Raw genomic sequence first — 26,495 nt, 5'->3', positions numbered from 1 at the left:
TGAAGGATTTTTAAGAGATGGTATCCAGGAATATTTATACCTTCATAGTTTACTCAGTAATAACCAGCATGAGTTTGTGAAAAATCATATATGCCAAACAAATCTACTTGGTTTTTATGAAGGGGTTAGCAAAAACCTTGATAATGGAAATGCTGTAGATGTGATTTTTCTAGATTTTGCTAAAGCCTTTGACACTGTACCACACAAGACGTTGATAAATAAAATGGAAGGCCTGGGATTAAGGGCAAATATCTGCAGATGGGTAGGGAACTGGCTGTGTAATAGAGAAGAAAGAGTGGTCGTGAACAGTGACGTTTCAAATATGATACCAGTACTAAGTTGAGTGCCACCGGGTTCGGTTCTAGGGCCCATTTTGTTTAACATTTTTATTAACAATATTGGGATGGGGGTTATTCAGCAATGTATCCATCTTTGTGGACGATACAAAACTGAGCAGAGTTATTAAATCATCAGAAGTTGTCACCACGCTTCAAAATGATCTTGACAATCTAGATGAGTGGGCAAAAAAGTGGAAGATGAAGTTCAATGTGGACAAATGCAAGGTCATGCACCTTGGGAGACATAACCAGTGTGCTAGTAACATAACCTAAGCGGGGATGAATTGGGTAATTCAGTACTCGAAAATGATCTAGGAGAACAAATAGACAACAAACTAGGGTGTAGTGCTCAATGTAATATAGCAATAAAAAAGGCCAACAAAATTCTAGCATGTATTAAAAGGGGCATGGAAACTAGGGATTCAAAAGTAATTATGCGGTACTTATGTATTATCTGGACTCCCATGTTAAATGCACCCCATTTTTTCATACCCCTACTATCCAAATACGCATGGAGTTGATTTTATATAGTGTGGCGAGCGCAGCGAGCCACCGTGCCCGAAGCGTGGTGAGCGCAGCGAGCCCCGCGAGGGGACACGGTCTCATAAGAAAAATGTGAGTCCAGATATTACATAAGTACCAATTATGCCTCTGTACAAATCATTGGTTAGACCGCACCTCAAATACGGAGTACAATTCTGGGCCCCACACTATAAAAAGTACATCATAGAAGTAGAAAAAATCCAAAGAAGAGCAAAAAAGCTTATTAGGGGAAGGGAGAATTTAAGCTAAGAAGAGAGATTAAGCAAGCTGGGACTATTTACACTAGAGTAAGAAACGTTTAAGGGGGGACATGCTCAACATGTACAAATATATCAGGGGCCAATATAAGGAACTGTCAAACACCCTTTTTTCTGCTAGACAGGAATCTAGGATGAGAGGGCACGAGTTTAGATTAGAAGAAAAAAGATTGGTACTTGTTTCCTATCTGGGCGCCCGCTACGTTAATTGCGCACCATGCTATTCTCCGTATAAAAATCGGATCGCATCGCATCGGATACCACAAATGCACATACACGATATTGAACGATGCGATGCGATCCGATTTCGTTCCCGCTTTTATGGTTGGCCCATAGGATGGCCCATCTGTAACACTACTGTATTTATTTACCCTTCAAAGCCCTCCCCTTGTCACATCTGCACAGAAACACAGTATTGACGTCAACCCGAAGCGTGGCGAGCGCAGCGAGCCCCGCGAGGGGCGGCGGTACGCGTCCTCCGACTTTTTCATACCCCCACTATCCACGTCGGCGTGGAGTTGAGAATAGAAAGTGTGGCGAGTACTTCACAGGTATCCGTGTCCCCTCGCGGGCTTCACAGGTATCCGCGTCCCCTCGCGGGGCTCGCTGCGCTCGCCACGCTTCGGGCTCGCCACACTTTCTATTCTCAACTCCACGCCGACGTGGATAGTGGGGGTATGAAAAAGTCGGAGGACGCGTACCGCCGCCGCTCGCCACGCTTCGGGTTGACATCAATACTGGGGTGGCGTTAACAATGGAGGCGCATTTTAAACCATCAGGGGGTGTTTCCTATACAAATCGTGGGTTTGCAGGGTTATTACATTGAAATCAATGTAAAATCGGGTCTCAGGGACCATTTAACATTGATTCCAATGTAAAAATCAGGTTGATCGCGTCACCGCATGCGATGCGATCCGATTTAAAATGAAATCGGATCGGATCGGATAGCATCGTATGCCATCGTACATCATCCAGTACCGAATCCGATGCGATGCGATCCGATTTCATTACGGTGCCGTACGTAGAAAACCTGGGCGCCCAGATAGGAAACAAGTACCAAAAGATTTTGTTCATCTAGAAGAACAAATTTCTTTACAGTCAGAACAGTCAAACTTTGGAACTCTCTTCCTGAAGAAGTGGTGTCGGCAGACACTATAAATATGTTTAAAATAAGGTTGAATAAACATTTATTTGTTAAAAACATCCACGGGTATGAATAAGTAACATTCTGTAATCTGTCTTTAAAATATCAGAACATACTATACAACAAGGGATAAGCTACTATAAACATAGGTTGAACTAGATGGACGCAAGTCTATATTCAGCCTCACCTACTATGTAACTATGTCACTGACGCCTCTCTAACCCACACTGCATCACTGACCCCTCTATACTCTACTATCTATGCCCAGCACTACATCACTGACCCTGGGTAGAGCAGCAGACATGGGTCAGAGTGAGGTTACAGTGGGGGCCCCACCGTGGAAACATGGGTCACAGTGGGGTCAGGGAAAGTGGGCCATAGCTGTAAGACCTGCTAGGATTGCTATTGCGATTAGTATGTCGTTCTCTCAAGTGACTGATAGAATGACATGCAGCTGCTAACAATTCTCTCTTTTGCATTAACCCCCCCCCCCTCCCCCCATCCTTCTGTTGCTTCGCACAGTCAGGATGTGAGGAATGTAATAGTCGGTTCTACCACTAGGCAGTGTTTGTTATCTTGCAAGTAGAATTGTGAGGTGAGATGGCCTGGGCCCTATAGCGACAGCAACCTCTGCACCCAAGGTAGTTATGGCTTATCATCAGTACACAATTTACAGCATGTGCCTTAGCGATGCCCTCTCACAAGGCCATGGCCCTTTAACAGTGCTACCTCTCTAAGTACACCTTTTGTCACAAGTAAATGATGCCTGACAATTCAGACCCCGTTCCTCTTGCACAGTGAGAATGAGGAAATGTTGCAATCATGAGTGGAGGGGGAAGATCATGCAGGGTGGGGAGTGCTATTGCAGAGTTATGGGGTCAGGTAACGTGCAGTCTTTGGTAGACTGATTATACAAGGGTGCTTTTTGCAGGATGGTAAGTAACATGCTGGGTTCTATAATGGGGGGGGGGGGGGGGGGGTGTTAGCAGAGAGGAGCAGACAGTCCTACAGTACAAGAGAGGTGGCTTATCACCAGCACACAGCGCTGCTATAACACTTACTGCTGCATGTGTATCTGCATCCAAGCCAAAGGCTTCTGCTGACAGTGCCTGCTCACAACAGTTGGATGGCCGCAGTGGCCCTTCCCTTGTCTCTATAGGAAAAGGAGGAGTTTAGCTAAAAGAATAATAAATAAATATTCATCATGAGCGTACAGTGCCAGTGTAAGTAATGTGGGGGGCTGTGGCGTTGATGTTAGTAATGCGCGCGGGGGGTTAATGTAAGTAATGTGGGGGGCTGTGTCATCGGTGTAAGTAATTCGTGGGGGGGCGCCGGTGTATGTGATGCGTGGGGGGCTCACCTGCTGTTTTCTGCTTTCTGCTGGCAGATGCCGGGTACAGGGGGAACAGGAGCTGGAAGCCCGCTTGAAGGCCCATGGGAGGTGCTGTGCGCTGTCACACATGCACAGCAGCCCTCCCGCGGCCATCTTGGATTTGGGCAAAGTGCCGCAGCCACTACCCACTGCCCAGCCAGCCCAGGGGGGAGCGCGGCCTGCCCATTTTTAGTGAGTTTTGGCCCGGTAGACTGGGAAATGGCCCGGTTTCCCAGTGGCCCAATCTGCTCCTGCTCAGGGACCCGGTGTTTCAGATACTAGTCAACTGTTAAAGTGGCTGTCAGCAGAAACACAGAACAGTCCTGTCACAGCGTGGTTTCCTTGGGATTAGTAAGGAGGTAATACAGGGAGGTGTCAGGAGTATGATGTTTTGATTCTTGGGCTTACTCAGGGTAGCAGAATCACAGGAGGGTTTGGCTCCAATAGTGAGTGAGGGGGGGGGGGGGGTTGCCGAGAGGAGCAGACAGTGCTACAGTACAATAGAGGTGGCTTATTACCAGCACACAGCGCTGCTCTAACACTTACTGCTGCATGTGTATCTGCATCCAAGCTAATGGCTTCTGCTGTCAGTGCCTGCTCATAACAGTTGGACGCCCGCAGCGGCCCTGCCCCTAGTCTCTTTAGGAAGAGGAGGAATTTCACTAAAAGGAATAACAAATAAATATTTATCAGGAGCGTATAGGGTGCCACCCTCTAGTGGCCAGTATTCATAGGCAAATGCCTACAGCTGCCTAGTGGTAGTGCTGGCCCTGCTGGAGACTGAGCCAGAAGGAGGTCATTTTGTTAAGGGGCTAGGAGGTGGAATGTGCCAATCACAAAGGACACTCTGTATATCGAAATATATAACAATATGGATATTAGTAGAAGTATGCTATGACTAGACCAAAGGATTAGAGATATTTATAAGAGAAAAGGGTTGTCATATGCATGGTGCTCCTGAATACATTAAAATATAACTTTTATTTTTATATACAAAACTGCGAAAATAAAAAAAATGACACAAGTGATACAAATGTGAATTAGAAATAAGGTGAGCAGGCAGAACACTAAAAATTATATGTATTTTTTATATATATATACAATTTGTCACCCTAATACAATTTGACACCCTTTTGGTGTCTTATTATTTCTGGCTTTTACTACCGATCTGCATTTTAATGTATATATTTAATGTAGTCACATAAATTGTGATATGTGCTTTATTCTGTGTTATAAGTTGTCTTAGTATTAGACCACTCTAGTATAAAATCAATCACATACGTAATAATCCTTAATAGATATACTATATTGGACAAGTGAAACTCTTGACAGCAACTGGTTCCCCACAGCATCTATCCTTAAAGATACAGCGCTGTAAATAGTACTTGCTGAATATATCAGTGAGGAGCATGCTTTTCAGGTAGTTAATATACACACAATCACCCCTTGAAGTTATGTACAACAAATGCAGTGACACTAACTAACTGATGTCAGGCCACTCTGCTATATAATTAATACTAGGTAGCCTGTTTGCTTAATAAATCAGGCACTGGTCAGATTTGTTTCCTGCAGTGTCTGTTCTCTGGGATACAGAGCAGTAATTAGTGCCCAAGGAGTGGGTGCCTGCAGGCAGTGTGTATTCTATAAATTAACTAATAGGAATAGTAAGGTAAACATGTCGTGCTGCTATATAGATTACAATGCAGGAGTGGAACATGGGGTGGACCTGGGGGGGGGGGGGGGGGCAGTGTAAATGGGTTTGTTTACAGCAATGGGGAAGCCCACCCTCCAGACCACAGAGTACTGCGGTCAGTATGGAGGTTGGGCGGGGAGGGTACATAGCCTCCAATGCGGTCTGCTGTACTGTGCAGACAGCAGCTGAGCTGGGGAGGAGGTGAATGGATGCCTGTGTGCGGCATCCATTCACCTCAGGGATGGGGGCTCGGGAAGGGGTGCACGGAGGCTGAAAAAGATTGCAGTAAGCGAATGAAACGCGTTGGTATCACCAGGCCGTGGTGGGACTGTGGAGAGAAGACGCCTTCATTACCAGGAAAGGGGATAACTCAAGGACCTATTAAGGACAGGACCAGAAGTAACCCCTTAAACCCACGCATTATATGAGAATCTCACCAAACAGAATTCTCATATATATCTGGGTGAAACACCCTGAGGACTATACGACATCCCAGGAGGCTTCTTGATACAAACGGTAATTTGTTTAACCCCTTATTGACACATACGGAGAAGATGAACGGTACCCCCCCCATAAGGGATGCACTGTTCTTTTGTCCATTTCTTCCTCCCACCTGTGGCTCCGAAAGGGGGCACCTCCAAACCTTTTCTACTCACAATACTTTGTACTGGTGGGAGGACACCTGAAGGGAGACACCTCATTGGCAGCCTAGTGCGCACTAGGAGGGACTTACACATTTCTTTGAATTTGTTTTTCAAAAAGTGTCAGCACAACTTTCTATAGTTTTAGCCACCCAGGTGTGGCTGTGGCCCACGTAAGGGAATACAAAGATTTAAGACACATGCAAATTTTCTTTCTGGAAGGTCCTTAAAGGAGGATGCCGTAGGGATTGGAAGAATTAAACTCTTAAGGCCCCCATACATTAGTCTGACTTGTCCTAAGGACAAGTCGGACCTGATTTCCCCCTGCAGCTCCCCGGGAGGGGGACACACGATTTGGCACTTGATGTGCCAAGTTTTGCAAATGATACATCGCATGCGATTTATCATTTGCAACTCCCGGGGAGCTGCAATGTGGAGCGAGCAGGGGGGCCGGGGACATCGAGGTGGCGGGCGGGGGATGCTGCAAGGCGGCTGGGGGGACGGACGCACGCTGCTAGTAGTGCGGACGCTGCGGGGGACACAGGCGGCAGTAACATAGAGCCGGGCGGGGGGAGCCGGGAGCTGTCAGTACTGAAAAAAAAAAAGCCCATACAATGAATGGGAAGCCTGTGATTGGCTGAGCGCTCTCTCAGCCAATTGCTGACAGGCTGAGAGAGCGCTCAGCCAATCACAGGCTGCCCATTCATTGTATGGGCTTTTTTTTTTCAGTGCTGACAGCTCCCGGCTCCCCCCGCCCGGCTCTATGTCACTGCCGCCTGTGTCCCCCGCAGTGTCCACACTACTAGCGGCGTGTCCCCCCCCCTACCCGGACGGAGCATGACAGCTCCCTGCTCTGGCTCCCCCTGCCGCCCCCCTCCCTCGCCGTCGTCTCCCGCCCCCCTCCCTCGCCGGCGTCCTCAGAGTCCCCACGGCTGCACATTAGATTTATCGGTACTTATGTAATATCTGGGCTCCCGTTTTTCTTATGAGACCGCGTCCGCTCGCCACGCTTCGGGCACGGTGCGCACAGGACCGCGCATCGGGTCGGACCGGGTGTCAAAACCTGCGATTTGGTCCAATTTCACTGCCCGATCGCATAGTGTATGGCGGCCTTAATTTAAACATGTCACGTATGCATCCACAGCAGGTGGATTTTCCCACTTTGCACAGTCAGACAAGGGTAATGGATAAAATGAAGCTCAGCCTTTTTGAAGCCATACATTTCTTAATACAGAAGGGGTGACATCTAATAGGAAAACAGCCGTTTTCGTACTTCTTCCGAAATCGCATAGCTAATGAGATGTGAAATGCGGCAAAAATCTAACATTTTTGCCGCGAAATCGCACATTCTGAAGTGGTGATTTTTAGTGATGCCGAAACTCGCATCCAGATGTTTTCCAATTATAAAGTATACAAATCGCATATTTAATGAGATGCAAATTCAGGAAACCGTTACTAAAAATCGAAACATGGGCGAATTTGACAGAACCATGCACAGATCATTAAGATCTGTGCATGGTTCTATGTTAAAATATGTGTAAAAGATTAAAACATTTTTTTTTAATGGCGTAGGGGTCCCCCTCCTGAGCATAACCAGCCCCAGCGTCCATCATATGTGCTTGGCACATGCTGAATAGAAGAGCTCCTGAATGGAGGATATCCTCTGATCCCTGGAACATGGAGGATCTCACAGCATGGACCTGTCTGTGAGTATGCCCCTGCCTCCACAGTGTCTGCAGCTCCTGCCAACCCCTACAGCCTCTCTCTCTCTCCCCAACCCCCTCCCTATCCAGCATCTGTCCCCCCTCTCCCTGCCCAGTATCTCCCTCCACTCTGCCTATAATCTGTCCCCTACTCTGGCCATCATCTGTCCCCCCTCTCTCTGCCAAGCATCTGTCCCTTATCTCCCTTCCCAGCATCTGAACCCCCACTCCCTCCACACCATTTGTTCTCCCTCTGCCTTCCCATCATACCTCCTCTTATTCTCTTCCCAGCATATCTTACATTCTCCCTACCTAGAGCCTGACCTGCCCATTATCTGTCCCTCCATTCTTCTATGACCAGTATCTATCCCTAATCTCCCCCAGCATTTGTATCCTTTTCCCCACATCTGTACCACCATCTCTCTACCCAGCATCTGCCCCCTCCCTGCCCAGCATCTGTCCCCGTTTCCCTGCCCAGCATCTGTCCCCCTCTCCATGCCCAGTATCTGCCCCCCTCTCCTTGCCCAGTATCTGCCTCACTCTCTCTGCCCACCATGTGTCCCCTATCTCTACCCCTCTCTTTGCCAAGCATCTCCCCCTCTGCCCAGCATATGCCCATCTGCCCCATTTCCCCAGCATCTGTCCCCTTACCATGTTCCAGTATCTGACCCTCTCCATGCCAAGCATCTGTCCCTGTTTCCCTACCCAGCATCTGTCCCCCCTCTCCCTGCCCAGTATATGCCCCTCTCCCTGCCCAGTATCTGCCCCAATCTCCCTGTCCAGTATCTGCCCCCTCTCCCTGTCCAGTATCTGCCCCCTCTCCCTGTCAAGTATCTGCCTCACTCTCTCTGCCCACCATCTGTCCCCCTGACCCTGCCTACCATCTGTCAGCCTTTCCTTGCCCATCATCTCTCCCCCTCTCTCTGCCCAGCTTATGCCCATCTGCCCCCAATCCCCTAGCATCTGTCCCCTTACCCCTTTCCAGTACATGCCCCTCTCAATGCCCATCATCTCTTGCTCCCCAACAAATTTGCCCCCTACTCCTCTCTGCCCATCATCTGTATTCTCATCTCCCTTCCCATCATTTTACCCCCCTAGCAGTATCTCCACAGCATCTTTCGCCATCTCACCACCATTTATCCCCTCTGCCCAGCAATTGCCCCCCCCCTTACCATATCTGTCCCACCTCTCTCTGCCCAGCATATGGCTGCACCTTAACCTCTCTCTGCCTAGCATATAGCAGTCCTACCCTCTCTCTGCCCAGCATATGACTTTCTCCCTTCTATCATTTCTATTCTCCATTCATTTTCCAACACTACCCACTTTTCCCTTGTTCCCCTGACAACTCACTGTTCCTCTCACATTTTCCCTGCTCACGGATCCCCTTTGTTTTTCCTCTTCTGCTCTCTTCACACCTTACGTTACTACTATGGTGGGTATTATGTGTACAGTATACGGTGCATTTCTATTGTGGATTGTATGTTTAATGGGCACTACGGTGATCATTATGTACAAGGGGCACTACGGTGATCATTATGTACAAGGGGCACTACTATTGTGGGTGATTTCAGTGGCACTACTGTGGGCTGTGTACAAGGGACACTACTATGTCATGTATTGTGAATCAGGGGCACATGTGATATAATGTAAATAAGATAATACTACTGTATGGTGTAATTAAATTGGGCTATGCCCATTCCTTATGATACCACACCCTTTATATGTTTGCACTGTCTCTTTACGAGACAACCATTACACCATCTGTGCTAATCCCACAATAATTGCTGGGATAATGATTTGCAGATACCTCTGATCAGGGAATCCCCACCCAGCCAGAGTGAAAACCTGCCCTATGCAAGCCTGCTGGATCGGCAATTAGCAAGCCTTTCTACATCAAATAATTTTTTCCACTGTGCGCAGCCCAGGACTTACTCAGCTGCAATAGAAACAGTCGGATCTGGTCCGGAGCTGTGGTAACATGCCTTTCACTAAAACACCTGGGGGACAGGTCTGGATTTCCCCCTGACACTTTCAGAAAACATTCGGTTATCAAAACGCCAGCTTCATGTCTATCAACTTGCATACGGCCAGCGATAAAAAATTAGCAGGATTTAAAAAAAAAAAAAAATACAATAATTGTTATTAAAAAGTTTTTGCATTAGCAGAACCACCACCCCAAACACACAAGTAGGTTGCTGGAACAACGTGATTAACTGCATAGCAGGCAAGAACATGAATAACAGGAGCATATACAGGTATGCATAACGTAAGAAGGAGGGTCATTGTATCATTCACATAACGCCTCATAATATCACAGTATAGTGTTAGTATCACAACAGTACCCGAAGGCGACATTCGGGCACTGACCTATAAAGGTAGTATAGAATATCACTTATAGACTAGCATGTACAATACCCTCCCATATAGTAGGAATCACTTAGAATATGTTGCAAGGTTAACTGCAGTACCCAAACAAAATGAAAATAGATACCATGAATCCAGCTACCAAGTAAAAAAAATTAAATAAAAAGAATAATAATACCCAAAGCAAACCTACCTCATAACCCCCCACCCTGTACAACCCACCGCAACTTAGGCATAGTTAGATCTAAAACAACCTACCCCATACCCACTAACTATTATGAACTATAGAATAAAGTGTGGCCTTTAGCTAAACCACATAAAATTTACACTAACATTAGGATATGGACATGTTTATGGTACCTAATCTATACAAAAAAAATCTACCTTACTCCTCCCACCCTAGCCACCCATCCCGCCCATCCACCCACCAGAATGATAACAACAGTATGGGTCATCTGGGGCAATGGCCATATGATAACAAAGTGTATCGGATGCATAGTTTCAGGATAAGAAGTCGGACATGTAAGTATTACCTACACCTATCTTCCCAAAGAGTGACCAACAAACACTGAAATGGCCCAGAGCATCACAACAATTATTTGACCAAACCCCCCGCACCCCACCCCGCAAAGGATATTACAATTAAACAGGAGAATATAAATGTACATAGGTAGAGGAGTAATGATCAGGAAAATACAGGTGAAAATGGCATAGAAAACTATTATGCAATGACATTTAGGGGCTCATTTATCAAAATTGTAAAAAAAATTTTAATCAAATGGTGATAACGATTAAATTCGCATTGCGATTTTGCTTGAAATCGCACAAATTTATCATTATTCACCTCGCAGGACAGGGCTTGCGAAAAAGCCCTGTCCCTGCGAATCCAGAGGCCTGCTCTCCCCCTGTTATTATCGCACTGTGATGCCTGGATCCTACTGCGCATGTGCAGCTAATAGAAAGTTAGCCAGCTGAGCCGGATTTGACTTTCACTTTCCCTCGTACTCCTGTATGTCTCCTGCGGCTGCTCCTAAGCAGGACTCGGAGGTGGGGGAACTGATCAGAAGAGAGGGGCAGGCAGTGGCGTAGATAGCGTGAGGCAGCCCCCGCTGCTGCTTGGGGGAGCGGGGGCGCCGGATGCTGGCACCGGCCACTGCCCTCCACCCCTTTGCTGTGCCCCGGCCGCTGTCTCCCCCGCCGCGTCTGTATTCCGCCGGGAGTCGGGACCACATATCTACTAATCTGCGTCCCGGCGCCTGGCTCCTGGAGTCAAATGTCCATTACAAAATGGCCGCATCCTTAGAGCAGACCGTTTTTTAAGATGCTAGAGGAGGCAGCGACGGCCTCCTCTAGCATCCTTACAAACGGTCAGCTGTAAGGAAGCGGCCATTTTGTAATGGACATTTGACTCCAGGAGCTAGGCGCCGGGACGCAGATTAGTAGATATGCGGTCCTGACTCCCGGCGGAATACAGACGCAGCGGGGGAGGCATGGTAAGAATGGGGGGCAGCGCTAAATTTAGGGAGGGGGGACACCGAAATTATCCGGCGGGGGGGTGCAAATTTTGGGCACTACGCCCCTGGGGGCAGGTGCTTCCTTTTATATATTTAATAAAACTGTGAACAAACATCCATGTGCAGGTGAGTTCTGTTTCTCCCACAGACGTTCGCCCTCCAGATCTGTCTCTCCCATCCCCTCTCTCTCACCAGCTGTGATGCTGTGGATGGAAGAGTACAGCAGCCAGGAGCTCAGGCAGGAGAGTCCCCGTTTACTAAAAAAATCACAGTGGGCTCTTCTGCCTGTGCTCTAAGTGCTGCAGTACATTCCAGTCTCCGGGAGCAGCAAGGAGGAGGATGGGCGCGTGGGCGGACGTCCGTGGGACAGATCAATTGCTGCACATGTATGTTTCTTTGGGCGGGATGTATTAATATACATCGCCGCCCTTCGTCTGACCGCCGCCGCGATGCTGCCGCATATGTACTAACATACTGTATGCGGCTAGCATCGGGTTGCGGTGACGGAGACCCCCGCGATACCTGTGATGTCATCTACGGGGGTCTCTGTCACATCCCGGTGGCTGCCAGTGTCTCCCCGCGTCTCCTCCTCCCCCCTGCAGCCGGATGTCATCCCATCTGTGACACCTGCTGGGGGAGGAGGAGATCAAAGGAGAACGGGAGGGGGGGCGCACAGACGGCGGGCCCATAGGCTTCTATAGGGTATCGCCACCCAGAGGGTGGCGTTACCCTGCCAGGCGAAGACGGGGCGGACGAGTATTGGTACATAGGAAAATGCGATAAAACCCCCGTTTTACAGCATTTTCCCTTTAGTACATCCCGCCCTTTATACTGTCACAGGAGGACTCTTCTTCCGACAGCAGGAGTAGGGGAGAGCGGGTCACTGACAGAGCTAATAATAATCTCTCTTTCCTTTGCTGCCTGTCAGTGATGTACGATCCACGGCAGCATGGGGGAGAGAGGGGGGCAGCGCTTTAATGAACTCTTCCTCGGCCAGCAAGTGAGCTTACACAGGGCAGCCTGTGCGGGACTCTGATCCACAGCAGGAAGGGAAGGAAGCATGTGTGGGACAGAGCTACATACATCTCCAAGGTAGGTAGCTCTTAGTTTGGATATATCAAGTAAGGAGCCATTATCATGTGGCTCCTTGCTGGTTAATCGTAGACCCAATTTAGGGTAACGGTGGTGTGGGGTGCGGTGCTCCTGGACTGGATGGTTTTAGTGCGGCATGCCCTTACATTCTATTAACACTTTTCCCTCACTAACACTATCTCTATCCTATTTTAATTACATTCATTTATCTCTCTTTTTATATAGCTTCGGCTTCCTATCACTAATTATTAACACTTAGTATATCACTGGCATGCCGCGCTGGGCTTCCCAGCTTATGATGGTTTTTTGGGGTGCCGCACCCTGCACCTAGATATAGCGCTAGGGACCCCCAATATACAGAGAAGCCTTGACGCGGCTTGGGGGCATAGCATACACCTGCGCAGGTATATGTAACCAATATCTCTAAATTCTATTATCATGTAGTGTTCTAGATTGGTTACTAGCATTGCTCAGTGTGTTGAGGGAAAAAATGTCTTGTTTTACTTACCCAGTATTTAACCCCTCCCTCATGCACCTGGGAAATGCTACTGAACTAATTGAGCATCTACCACTATCTGTATATACATTTGGAGTAGGTAAGCTCCGTCTCTTCGCCATCCTCTCTCCTTCCTTACAATGCGCTGCTGATCTGTTGTACATGTCAATATACAGCAGGTCTCACTGCAGACATATACATATATAATTCCCTGTTTAATTTAGAATCACTCTGCCTGTGCTCCAAGTCCTGCTATAAAGCAGTCCCCAGCAGCAGTGAGGAGAGGGGACAGGGGAGAGAATGAGATGGAGCTGCAGGGATCTCTCCCCCCCATACAGTGAACATAAGCTTCAGCAGCAGAACGGAGGCAGGCAGACTGCTTACATTAATAAAAGCTCAATGTCTCTATATTCCCCTGAGTGTTAAACACACAAATAGGGGAGATAGGAGGAGGGGGCTGCTATGTAACAGGTTAGAGCAGCTTTATCACAAATGTAGACACACACAGGGAAAACGCCACTAAGAAGTGGATATATTATCACTAAGCAGCCTTCCGAATTTATTTTACAATTGAAGTTTAATAAATATGAGTAGATCACATTTCCCATTATATTTATGTGAAATGCGATCTACTTTCTAAAAAAATGCGATAAATCGGTTTAAGAAGAGAAATTTGTGAAAACCTCTACAATTCATAGTTAGTACATTTCAGTGAAACTAAAAAATTGTGAAAAAGAGTGCGAAAACACCCATTTTCACATTATTTTAGTAAAAATAATGTTAACAAATGGGCCCCTTAGTCCGGCCATTTATCAAACATTAAAATATTAGGGGCAGATTTATTAAGCTTGGAGAAGAGATAAACTGGAGATAAAGCGGAGAAAAGGTAAAAGGAGATAAAGCACAGCCAATCAGCTCCCAACTGTCTTTTTCAAACACAGCTGATTGGCTGTGCTTTATCTCCTTTTACCTTTTCTCCTCTTTATCTCCAGTTTATCTCTTCCCCAAGCTTAATAAATCTGCCCCAAAATCCGGCCAATCTTTTACTCCCTGGATAAGCAGAAGAATAACAAAACAGACATATCCAGTCTCTCGGGGATACTCAGAAGTATAGCCAGAAAAATAAAAAAAATGAAGTGAAGGGTCGTATAGCTGCAGACAGGAAAAATGGAGGATGTTTTAGTTTGATAGTAGCCGCATCCAAGCATACAGGAACAGGTTTTTCCAGACATTCAAAATCAGTTAGAACCAAGAATTAGTGCACATCCAGGTTATTAGCATACATAGGTCTCACGGAGGTCTCAGGATTGTAGCATTGAGGCCTACTCTTCTCCGGCAGCAACAAACTCATCAGGAGTAGAGGAGGTGGGGAAGGCCTTCCATTTTATAGTTATGATACTGTCTTTATTAAATGCATGGTCCTATCTTTCCTATTGTTTAGCTCCATTTACCCCAAATTTTCAACCGATTGAGATATATCAGAAGATAAGGGTGCAAACAATAAAATAATTTAGAAGATAAAGGAAAAATGGCTTAAAACAACACATGATCTTTTCAGCAATAACTAAACTAAACAATACAAGGATAGATAAGTAATATATGATTGTTTTACCTTTGCTTGATAGAAAATACAACTGTGCTCCATATGCAAGAAGCAGGTTAGATATAATATAAACTTGAAGGAAAGGCCAATGGCATCTTATGATCTACAAATAAACAAAATACAATGCATATGACAAATAGGGTTATTAAAAGTTAAATCTGACATTTCAGCAAGGATATACTGTATAGGGGAGCTACTTGGCAATTTTTAGTGTTAAGTACTTAGTCAGAATATTTCGTTTATTTTGTTCACCGCTAACCACCCCGCCCCACACACCCCTTTTTTTTATATTTACCACGTCCCCAGCAGGCTTCAGGATCTTCGTCTTATTCAGCAGCATCTCCAGTCCCAGGGATGCATTGCACAAGAGCAAACTCGCGCAATGCACCCCTGGCACTGGAGAAGCCGCTGAAGAGGATCCTGATGGCGACCATGGACTCTGGGGGGCACTGTGGTTGCCGGGGGACCATCGGAGCACCACCAGGGGACCAGGTAAGTATGGTTAAAAAAAAATTCCCAAAACCAGAAAAATCCCTTATCCCAAATGCTCATGGTCCTGAGCATTTCAGATAAGGGATACTCAACCTGTATATAATAGAATATAGCCAAACCTGCAAAAGCTGTGGGAAAAATGTTAACATTTAGAGTGACATTTAATAGAATGAGAGTTTTTTGCACTTTTTAAAATCGCACAATATCGCCGCAAATCGCACTTTTTTTCGCAGTTTTCATGTGTAAAATCACATATTTAATGGGATGCGCATAAGCGGATAAAAAGTGCGATTTGGTGCCATTTGGTGCGAGATTATGACACAGAAAAGTGTGATTTAATGCACCGGTCATGTGCGAGTTTTGGACCAACCGGAATGCCATTTACAACACTGCCTCCGTATGCCAAAGAATCTATTGGCCCACCTAAGTCCCCTACATTATGCATCACACCCCCTATATAAAGGGGCACTTGCGCCATTTTAATCTTTGATAGGGAGTAAGGAGCATGGAGAGGAGCGATTGGAGTGAGAGGACAGATCAGTGGAAGGGGAGTTGTAAGGGGCAGCAGGGGGCCAGTCACACCCAGCACTACCAGAGGAGCCAGGGGGAGAGGCAGCAGAGGTATGCTGAGAGGCAGCAGTGTGGCAGGCAGCATGGTCACAGCAAGGCCAGCACAGGCTCCGGAGGAGCAGTCCCAGATGGAGGAGGTGGAGGACCCTCTGGCATCCCCATCACATTCTCTCACCCAGGATGTGTTCATCACCCAGACAGAGGAGGCGGCCCACATCTCAGAGGTAGACTTGGGTAAAGTGGGGGAAGATGGAGGTGAGGAGTAGAAGGGGGAGACTGGCCTGGAGGAGGAGGCGGACATGGCCATGAAGGAGCTGGAGGAGGGAGATACAGGCCACACCCAAAGTGGCCGCAAGGTCAGGTTCGCCTATGAAGAGAATGTCGCATTAGTGAGGGCCATGCTACATGTATATGACCGGCTGTTGGGGAAACACCATCATAAGTCCACTGCACAGCGTAAGAGGGCCATGTGGCTGGCCATTACTCAGGCCATCAATGCAGTGAGCAACCGCAAGCACACTGTTCAAAATGTGAAGAAGATCTTCAATGATATTAAGCGGCACCTGAAGGCCAAAATTGGCACTGAGATCAGAGAAGCTACCCGCACTGAGGGAGGACCTGCAAAACAAGTATCTTTTACCAGTTATGAGAAGAAATTGAGGAGGATCCTACCTCCCGAGGTGCTTCCTGGCCTCCATGTGGCGGATACTGATAGGCCACTAACGCCACCCTGCGCTGGTAAGTTTAACAAATGTACAACTAACCCATACATTGCAATGTTTTTTACATGTAGTGCTGTCTTCTAATGTTAGCATAACAATAGTGCTGGTGTGGAACTACATATCCCAGCAAGGTCATTATAGATACATGTAATGCTCATACATACAATCTGACCCAGCTCTAGATCATTTACATATTAGGTTACTCCCCAGTGCCTCCCTCCTTCATAGCAAAGGGGAATATATTAGCTAGATTTAAAACCAAGTGGATATTAATGTTCTTATTAGTGGCATAGTGCTTGTGCCATAATTCTTATCAATAAAGCATTAACAGTTATTTTTATCAGCAACCAGTGCCAGACCTTTTATATAGCAGTCAGGGAGCTGTACATACTCAGCTTTGATTTTACTATGTGTCTGATTGATTGTGTCGTTTCCAACAGACTGCACCAATGTTGACACTATCCTAAATTTTATAATTATCAATTATTTACAGGTTTTCCAGGTTATTAACTTAAAATGAATAGATAGAATATAAAGAGTTAGGTCATCAAGACCTTAGTATATAAATTACAAAAATATATCAATGACTATTGGTGCATCTAACCCATTGCCTTTATTCTGCTCCCAATATTTTTCAGATACTCGCCCACCTAGTGGAGGAGGGATACACATATATCATATAACTTACAGTCACTTAAAGGGACATTTTTGTGATTTTTTACATAGACATGGCACATAGAAAAAAAATGATCAAATAAGGCTAGATTTTCTACCACTCATAGACATTGTTGCTATCTTTTTGCAAAAACATAGAACATATAGAGGACAGGGTTACAAATTTCTACATCAACATAGGACATATGAACACATTATCAGAGTAGACTGATATTAATTTGGCGGTTTTTAAATGAAGGGGATGATCTCATAGTTCTCGTTCAATCCCCTTGGTATAAGTGTGTAAAGGGTGATTATCCAATAGGTTTCCCTTTTGGTCAACCTTTTCTCCTTATCTCCTCACTTTTTATCAATGGGGACATATTCTATTGTTTTAAATTTTAGGAGATTTGGATCTCCATTATGTAATTGGGCAAAATTATGTGGAATACTGTGATTTGTGATCTTGTCCTTTATGTTCCTTGTGTGCTTCAGTGCACAGATTTTTAAGGCACTTTTTATCTTTCCGACATACTGGAGCCCACAAGGACACATAAGCATGTATATCACGTAGGTTGAATTACAATTTATCAGATTCTTGATTTTAAACTGATCCGTATTTTTTGAATTCTGGAAAGTTTTTGCTCCCCTCTCCATTAGTGGGCAGATTTTCTGCCCACTATGTGGTCACACAGACCACACAGCCCGAAACGTTGACTTTCACCACAGCATGGTTTCCATTATTTTAAGTACTGTACCATGAATTGAAATCTTAGGAGTGCCATCTATTACATTATCCACATATTCCTTGATTAGATAGTTTACCACCCAAGTAACCGTTTCCAGTGTGCCGGGATCCATTTTTATATATGCTTAATGCATGTCTAATTGCCGAGTGGCTAAGTGGGCAAGACAGAGTGTCAATTCAAAGAGTGTATGGCCAACCCCCCGCTCAGCCATTAGACATGCGTTAAACATGGGCACCAGCAAATAGCCAGTGGCACAACACTGTGCAGAACAAGTGCATAGTATTGCAAGCATCAGATCAAAAATGATTGACTGTGTTCCTAAACTGACCAGAGGGGGCAACAGAGGAAAACTGCTATTGCAAGCAGAATCCAGATGGAATTTTTTTGTTGGACACAAGTAGCGCAGTGTTCCCGTAAGCGTCCCAGTCAGAATCAGCGCTGTGTTCCCACGGCTGCATAGCCAGCGTCTCTGTCAGAATCAGCATAGTGTTCCCGCATAGCGTAGTCAGAAGTAGCGTAGTGTGGAAGGTGAAGTGACAGTGTAATGGCTGCAGAACCTGGGACAATGTTCAACTTGCCAAAGACAGAGGAGGAGGCAGTGTTATTCTTCCAGCACCACCGTTTGCTGCCACAGACTAAAAGTTGCATAAATGGACACCCAATGCACCTCAGCATGAAGGAGTCAATGTGTCAAATCATGCCTTGAGAAGGTGAGCCTGCGTGCGGCACATTGGTTCCCAAGTTGCAGTTTAATGTTTTTGACACTGATACGCTTTATTTATTCCTGGGTGGAGGAGGTCACAACTATACATTTTTGTGAGCGTCAATTGAACATGTCCAACAAAACAGCGGTCCAGTATGTATATCTTATGCATGAGGTCTGCACTGTGGACTTGATTACGCTGCCCCAACTCAAAATTGTCGGTCCGGGAAAATCGTCGAAGTCGATGAGAGCCTGTTTGTGCAGAGGAAGAACCATGTTGGATGGATGCTGCCTCAGCAGTGGATATTTGGAGGCATTTCCAGGGAGACTGGTAAGTGCTTTGTGACACCAGTACAAAGACGTGATACCAGTACCCTGATGGCCACAATCGAGAGGCACATTGAACCGGAGACGCACATCTACTCCGATTGCTGGCGTGCCTACAACACAGAGCAGCTGGAGCTGGCAGGGTACCATCGTGCTCGGGTTAACCACCGGTACAACTTCGTGGATACAGAGACCGGGGTTCACACCCAGAACATGGAGAGCCTTTTGGGATCCTGCAAGTGGCACAACAAATGCCAAAGGGGCACTGCGCGCCATCAGCTCGACTCCTACTTGCAGGAGTTCATATGGCGAAAGACTGTGGGCGCCGAAAACATTTTCAAGCGTATCCTTTATGCGCTAACCCTGCTCCCCCAGGCTGAGAAAGGCGACAGCGCAGATGCAGAGACAAGTGCATCCACTTCTGATGCTGTTTCTGCCAATGCAGATCAGAAGAATGACTGATTTATTATTTTCTTTGCTCATGATTAATTGATTCTGTTGTTATTTGTTTATGTGATCTTTTCTCCTTTATTATTAACTAAAATCCAGTAAACACATGTTGTAATTACTGTCTCAGATGTATGATATGGCAGGTGTGAATGTGTTCCTGAAACACCCCCACCACCATGGCAGCCCAAAGCGTGGCGAGGGTCCCCGCATGCGTCCTCCTGACCGGTTCATACCCCCACTATCCACGTCGGCGTGGAGTTAATTTCGCCAAGCCCGAAGTGTGGCGAGTGCAGTGAGCCCCGCGAGGGGACGCGGATTACTACACATGTGTTCGCGTCAGCTCGCTGTGCTCGCCACACTTTGTAAGATCAACTCCACGCCGACGTGGATAGTGGGGGTATGAACAGGTTGGGAGGACGCGTTACGCTGTGCTCGCCACGCTTCGGACTGCCGTGGATAGTGGGGGTTTGAAAATGCCTCCTTTATTGTGCATAGGACACACTTGCGCCCGCATACCCCCTTTATGCATGAGGCGCACGTGCTAATAGTTACTAGGACGCAGGACCGTCTGAGATGCACCTGCGTCTCAGACAGTTGGAGCGCCTCTCCGCCCGTGCCCGCATGATCCCCTCTCCGCCGGCGTCCGTGGCGGTTACCGTGCTGTGTGAGAGGCGCTCACTAGATGGACGCCGGGGACAGAGCCATGGACGGCGGGGACAGAGCAGGGCTGTCATGGAGTGACTACACTTACTACGCTAGGCAGCCATTGGGCTGCCGTGGAGACACTGCACTGATTTTTTTTGGTACCAGTTTTATTGTATTCGCACCTCGTTTAACTGGCTACTAGTATGCCTCTAACATGACTTATAATAAGCCTCTCAATGTTTGTTTACACAGAGTGTTTTGTTGCTATGCAAATTGCCTGACCTAGGCACCCAAAGTGAGGCTTGGCTCCCCAGAAGTGTCCAAAGCATGCAGCGGAAGTTGATGGCATCAGAAGAAGGAGACGGCATGTCTGTGGACGGCGGGAGGAGACTGCTGTGAGTGTGATTTGATCCCTGAGGATGGGCGTGTTCGGTATACTTGAATAAAAATATATCGAACGTGAAGGCCTGAAACATGTCCGATATACTTGAATAAAAGTTTACACGTTTATTTTATCATCACTAAATCCGTGAGTGCCACCTGAATTTATATATATATATATATATATATATATATATATATATATATATATATGTTTTCTGGTTAGTAGGCACTTCCAAACAACCTCAAATAGTGGGTACAACTTGTAATAATAACGGTGCCCTCCTGTTGAGCGGTCCTGGGATGCTTATACAAGCTTGGGGGGTGGGGGGGGGGGGTAGGCGGCACACAAAACAAACTTAGAACACACAAGGGGTTAAACCGAGGTTTCTGAGCCCAGCGGCTCTTTATCAAGGTGCAGGGAAAAAAAATGTTTTTTCCTATCCCCCCAATACACATACACACACACACACACACACACACACACACACACACACACACACACACACACACAAGTTGAGTATGCCTTATCCGGATATCCCAAATATTTTGTTTATTTGGTTTTCTTTTGCACCTTCAGTACCTTTTTTCATGCTCACCTCGTCCCCCGTTGTCCACAGTGGTAATTAAATTCTTCTTCAGTGGCATCCCCAGTCCCAAGGATGCATTGCGCTGGTGAGGTCATCCATACACCCGCACACATATGCAATGCATCTTTTGGACCCGGATGTCGCTGAAGACGAGTGTGATGGGATATGTCTGGGGACCAGGTGAGTATGTAAAAAAATAAAATATTCAGAAATCCAGAATAAGCCCTTATCCAAAATAGCAAGAGAAAAAGGATGATACCCGCACCAGTCTTCTTATTTTTACACTTTGACTTTTCTATCTCCACTTCGATGAACGTTTCAGGAAAAACTTTTTTGTTTTTTAATAATTTTTAATTTTTAATGAGGGAGGTGCCACGCAATACTTGGTAATGACCAAAATACACACAAAAGAACAGTAAGTATAAATGTGGGTGCACTGAAAGTCTAATTATGGAGTCATAAAATATAACTTTTAATATTATTGCATAAAATTGGTTAAATATTAAAATATAGTAAGAAATGAAAGAATGAAATGAGATTTAAAACTTATAAGGACCGCTGATACGCAGTGTTCTCATTTATTAGGGATAAGTTGTCCCTATAATCTGTTGTAATTGTCTAATATTGTAAAAGGCTGACTTTGTGTGTAGCCTTAAATAGTTGCCAAGTGTCTGAAAGAAGTTCAATGGCACTTGCTACTGTTGCAAATAGGTTTAACAATATAAATGACACTATTGTAGTTCTTGTGAGCGCAGTAATTCTTTCTAATAAAACAAGCCTTGCCATAAGGATCGTTGCTCATGTGTCAAAACGCTCATGTTTAAATGATATAGTGATCTTGTTATAGCGCAATGTTGTAATAGCATATGTAATTAAAGTAGGATATCAGAGAACAGACAGTGCAGGGAAAAAACAGAGGGGGTTATTCTAGTTCATTCTTTCTGACAAAATCCTTCTTAGATGGACAAAACCATGTGCACTGCGGGTGGGGCAGATGTAACTTGTGCAGAGAGAATTAGATTTGGGTGGGGTTTTTCTTCAAAGTGAGATCTATGTTGCCTTGTAAAATAAAGCAGTCAGTATTTTCCCTGCACAGAAACAAAATAACTCACCCAAATCTAATTCTATCTGCACATGTTACATCTGCCCCCCTGCAGTGCACATGGTTTTGTCCATCTAAGAAGTATTTTGTCAGAAAGAATGAACTAGAATAACCCCCAAACTCACAGCCTGCATCAACCTGCTCCACGAGTGATTTAAAAACCACTGTCTAATATAGACGAGAGACCACAGAAGCGCATTCAGGGGCAGACTTATTAAGCTTGGAGAAGAGATAAACTGCAGATAAAGCGGAGAAAAGGTAAAAGGAGATAAAGCACAGCCAATCAGCTGTGTTTGAAAAAGACAGTTGGGAGTTGATTGGCTGTGCTTTATCTCCTTTTACCTTTTCTCCGCTTTATCTCCAGTTTATCTCTTCTCCAAGCTTAATAAATCTTCCCCTCAGTGTGGGGAGAGTCTGGCATTCACAGCCAGCTCTTAACCCGCATGAGCCCGCCCCACTAGTGATAGAAAATCATTGTGCATATAGAAGGGAGACAAGACGAGCGCTTCCAGGCTTAAAAACCAGCGAGTCAATAACCTGACCCGCAAGATTATCACTACAGTGGACTCATAGGTCTTCCCCCTGAGCTTCCCCGGCTGCTCCCCGGGGGAGCTTGATTAGATTGGCACTTGATGTGCCATTTTTTACATGTGATAAATCGTCTCGATTTATCACATGCAAAAAACCCGGGGAGCAGGGTGGGGGGGGGCTACAGAGGTGGGAGCTGGTGGGAGCAGGGGGGCGGGGGACACGTCTGTGTCCCCCGCTGCTGGGGACGCTGCGGGGGACAGCGTCGGTGCGAGGCGGTAGAGGCAGCAGGGGGACGCTGGGGACGCTGCGGGGGACACGTCTGTGTCCCCCGCTGCTGGGGACGCTGCGGGGGACAGCGTCTGTGCGAGGCGGTAGAGGGAGCAGGGGGGGCTGGGGACGCTGCGGGGGACACAGGCGGCAAAGAGCCGGGCAGGGGGAGCCGGCCGGGAGCTGTCAGTAATGAATTAAAAAAAAAAGCCCATACAATGAATGGGCAGCCTGTGATTGGCTGCTGAGCGCTCTCTCAGCCAATTGCTGACTGGCTGAGAGAGCGCTCAGCCAATCACAGGCCGCCCATTCATTGTATGGGCTTTTTTTTTTATTTCATTACTGACAGCTCCCGGCCGGCTCCCCCTGCCCGGCTCTATGCCGCCTGTGTCCCCCGCAGCGTCCCCAGCCCCCCCTGCTCCCTCCACCGCCGCACTAGGTCCCAAGTCGGGTGGTCGGACGTGCAGCAGGTCCGACCACCCGACGCAGATCCGATGCGCACGGGACCGCGCATCGGATCTGAGGGGACATCAAAACTAGCCGATTTTGGTCCGATTTCAGCCAGATCCGACTGATCTGGCTGAAATCTGACCAAAATCGGCTAGTGTATGGGGGCCTTAACTTAATAAGTGAGATTGTAACTGCACCTGTATCAACGAAGCCCGCTGACAGTTTGTTCAGAGATAGAGCGGCGGACACTGCGATCATATACTGGCATTAAAGCCAGCTAGCAGTTGTTAGTCTGCTCCCTCAACGGGCTACACTTGTGAAGTAACAAATAAACATTTATTATAACTAAGTAGATCAGATAAATCACCAGAAAGTGATGGGCTTAAAGTGTAAACTGTACTGATCTAGTAATACAGACAGTACAAGCTAATATTCGGCTAATACAGCCAGCTTGTTAATAAAACCTTCACACATTATTGCTGAAGGGGACTGTAAAATACCACATCATATAAACCATCTGTCTAAGAAGTAATAAAATTGGTATTTTTGTCTGTAAGTGTAAACATGGGATGACGGGGAACGGGACAGTATACCTATGCACTGATACCCAACAAAATGTTTATTTGATAGGAAGTAATGATAATGAAATTCCACAATATAAATGTTAATGTGCCTCGGCACCAGTGAACAGTGTGGAGGTGCTCCCCTGAGAGTAAGGAAAAGTCAAAACAAGAAAAGAGAAAGTACTCTCTTTGTTTGGAGGCACACTTAATAAAACATTTAATTATTAATCATAAAAATGTAATATAAAGGACTCTAACATGACACAATACATACATGACACACAGAACATATATACACAAAATCCTTATATACAAAATCCCCGTCTATAGTTAGCAGTCATGATTCAGGTTTTGAATCATATTCCCTGATCAATGAGTCTGTGTGAAATGAGACTGCCTCTCTAGCGGTGATTATAAAGGAATTATTTGAGGACACCTCTATCTAGTGGGTGTGGCGAAATTACTTGACTGTATTATCAATGTCTGATTTGAAAAAATATATATGTCTGGATGTGTGACATTGACGAAAAAAAGAGTACCCCTGATATAAGGGAAAGGAATGGAGAAAAAACTTCAGCACATGCATGATATCAATATATTGGTTTTGATTATAGCGCCACCTGGTGGTCTCAGAAAAACACTGCTCTATTTCAATATGTTTATAAAATTAAGAGAGAAGAAGTGTGGAAAGAAAAATAGGGATTGAGTAGGTAAGAGTGTGTCAGTATGTCCCTGCAGTGTGATTGTTACACGGCAACTGCTGCTGATTGTCGTTAGTGGATTGGCTTAACCAATCCCCACAATTGAGCGGGTTTAATCCGTGCGACAGTTGCAGATATGGACATAAAAAAATGTGTTGCTTCTGTTCACGTTAGGGAAGGGACCCCCCTGGTTGGCTACTGCCCTTGCAGGGAAATGACGCTTCAATCGTGAATGAGTGTACCCGGAGAGTAATGATAGGGCAGAGATTAGATTGGTTACATCTATAGACTACTCCACATGCTGATTTCTCCCATGTGCTATCAGCATTGGTGGGTGATGAGCGACAGCTTATATGGACAACTTATCCCTAATAAATGAGAACACTGCGTAGCAGCGGTTCTTATAAGTTTTAAATCTCATTTCTTTCTTTCATTTCTTACTATATTTTAATATTTCACCAATTTTATGCAATAATATTAAAAGTTATATTTTATGACTCCATAATTAGACTTTCAGTGCACTCACATTTATACTTACTGTTCTTTTGTGTATATTTTGTTCCTTATCCAAAATAGTTGTGGTCCTGAGCATTTCAGATAAGGTATACTAAACCTGTATATAGATTTAAAAATAACCCAGAAACTTAAACAGTATGGTCAAATAGGAAAGTAGAAGAAAAAATGAAATTTCCAACTTTAGATTAATACATATTTCTAATTTTTTTGCCCTGAAATGTGGTATGCAGTAGCAACAAACTGTTATGTGTGTCCAGGCCATTATGTTAGTTTTTTGTGTATAGCTCCTCAAATAATATACAGGAAGTCTTAACATACTGGTATCCTTCCACTGAATGCACCCAAGAAATGCAGACCACAGACAATCACTGCCTAATATACCAGTTCTTTAATATAACTCTTAAAATAAGCTTGAATGTTCTTCCTTAAAATACATTTGCACAATACTGAACTTGTTAAACAGGGTCCACTGGGAACCCTGATGTGATGCGCATTTCCTTTAGAACTTTAGGCATGTGTGCAAGAATAAGTCACTTGCATCACCCAATGTATTTTGTTACATGACCTACTTTTTTGGGGGGTTAGAGATCACATTGGGTGCGTTCTCAATGTTCAAACAAATAACCCCTTTCATTTGCAACTGCTTCCCCCATAACAGGAATCTGACTCCAAAGTGTTTTAAAATGGACTGTTAGCCCTCTTTGCATCTGCCCAATGTTCAAATCAATATCTAATTTCACATGCAATACTGATTTTTTTGTCCTATAAAATCAAGGGAGTTAAGTCAATAAACTTATTCAGATAAATGTATTGAGGTTGCAGAAGGAATGTAGGTTTTGGGCTGCAGGGGTAAGGAGGGTGGGTGTGGTATGAGCCTCCAACAGTGGGTATCCAGACTGCCGGTGCTCCGACAGGAGGGCGAGTGCAAAGAAGCCCCTTGCGGGCTCTGTGGCTCGCTACACTCATAACGGGTTCTGTTCTCCTTCTATGGGGGTCGTGGATCCCCACAAGAGAGAATAGCCCCTGTGAGTCGGGATCCCCCCTGTCGGAGCACCGGCAGTCAGGATCCCGGCACCGGGATCCTGACTGTCAGGATCCCCACTGTCGGAGCATCATCCGGCACCCAAGGAGGGTTGCAGGCTACAGGGACAAGGAGGTATTTGAACTGAAGATTGAAAGGGGCATTCAACCTGCAAGTAAAAGAAAATAGGAATTCATACTGCAGGGATGATGGTTTGGGCTAAAAGGGAGATGGGTTTTAGGCTGCTGAGTGGTTGCATTTTCTTTTTACGCCATAGAAAATGGGGGTAAGGGGGGGCAGT

General features: G+C 45.8%; 1 protein-coding gene across 1 annotated transcript in view; it reads right to left on the bottom strand.

Annotated features, from left to right (window-relative positions):
- The window catches only part of PGAP1 (post-GPI attachment to proteins inositol deacylase 1), a 466,817-nt gene that overhangs the window by 87,213 nt on the left and 353,109 nt on the right, over window positions 1-26,495 (bottom strand). The window contains exon 20 of the mRNA XM_083153565.1: window positions 14,770-14,863. Coding sequence (XP_083009691.1) covers window positions 14,770-14,863 — 94 coding nt within the window. The remainder of the gene's footprint in view (window positions 1-14,769; window positions 14,864-26,495) is intronic.

This window comes from Crinia signifera, chromosome 7 (genome assembly GCF_055691185.1).
Source record: "Crinia signifera chromosome 7, ASM5569118v1, whole genome shotgun sequence".
In the NCBI taxonomy this organism is placed as follows: Eukaryota; Metazoa; Chordata; class Amphibia; order Anura; family Myobatrachidae; genus Crinia; species Crinia signifera.
The sequence above is the reverse complement of the archived record's forward strand: the minus strand, read 5'-3'. Positions and strand labels throughout refer to the sequence as shown.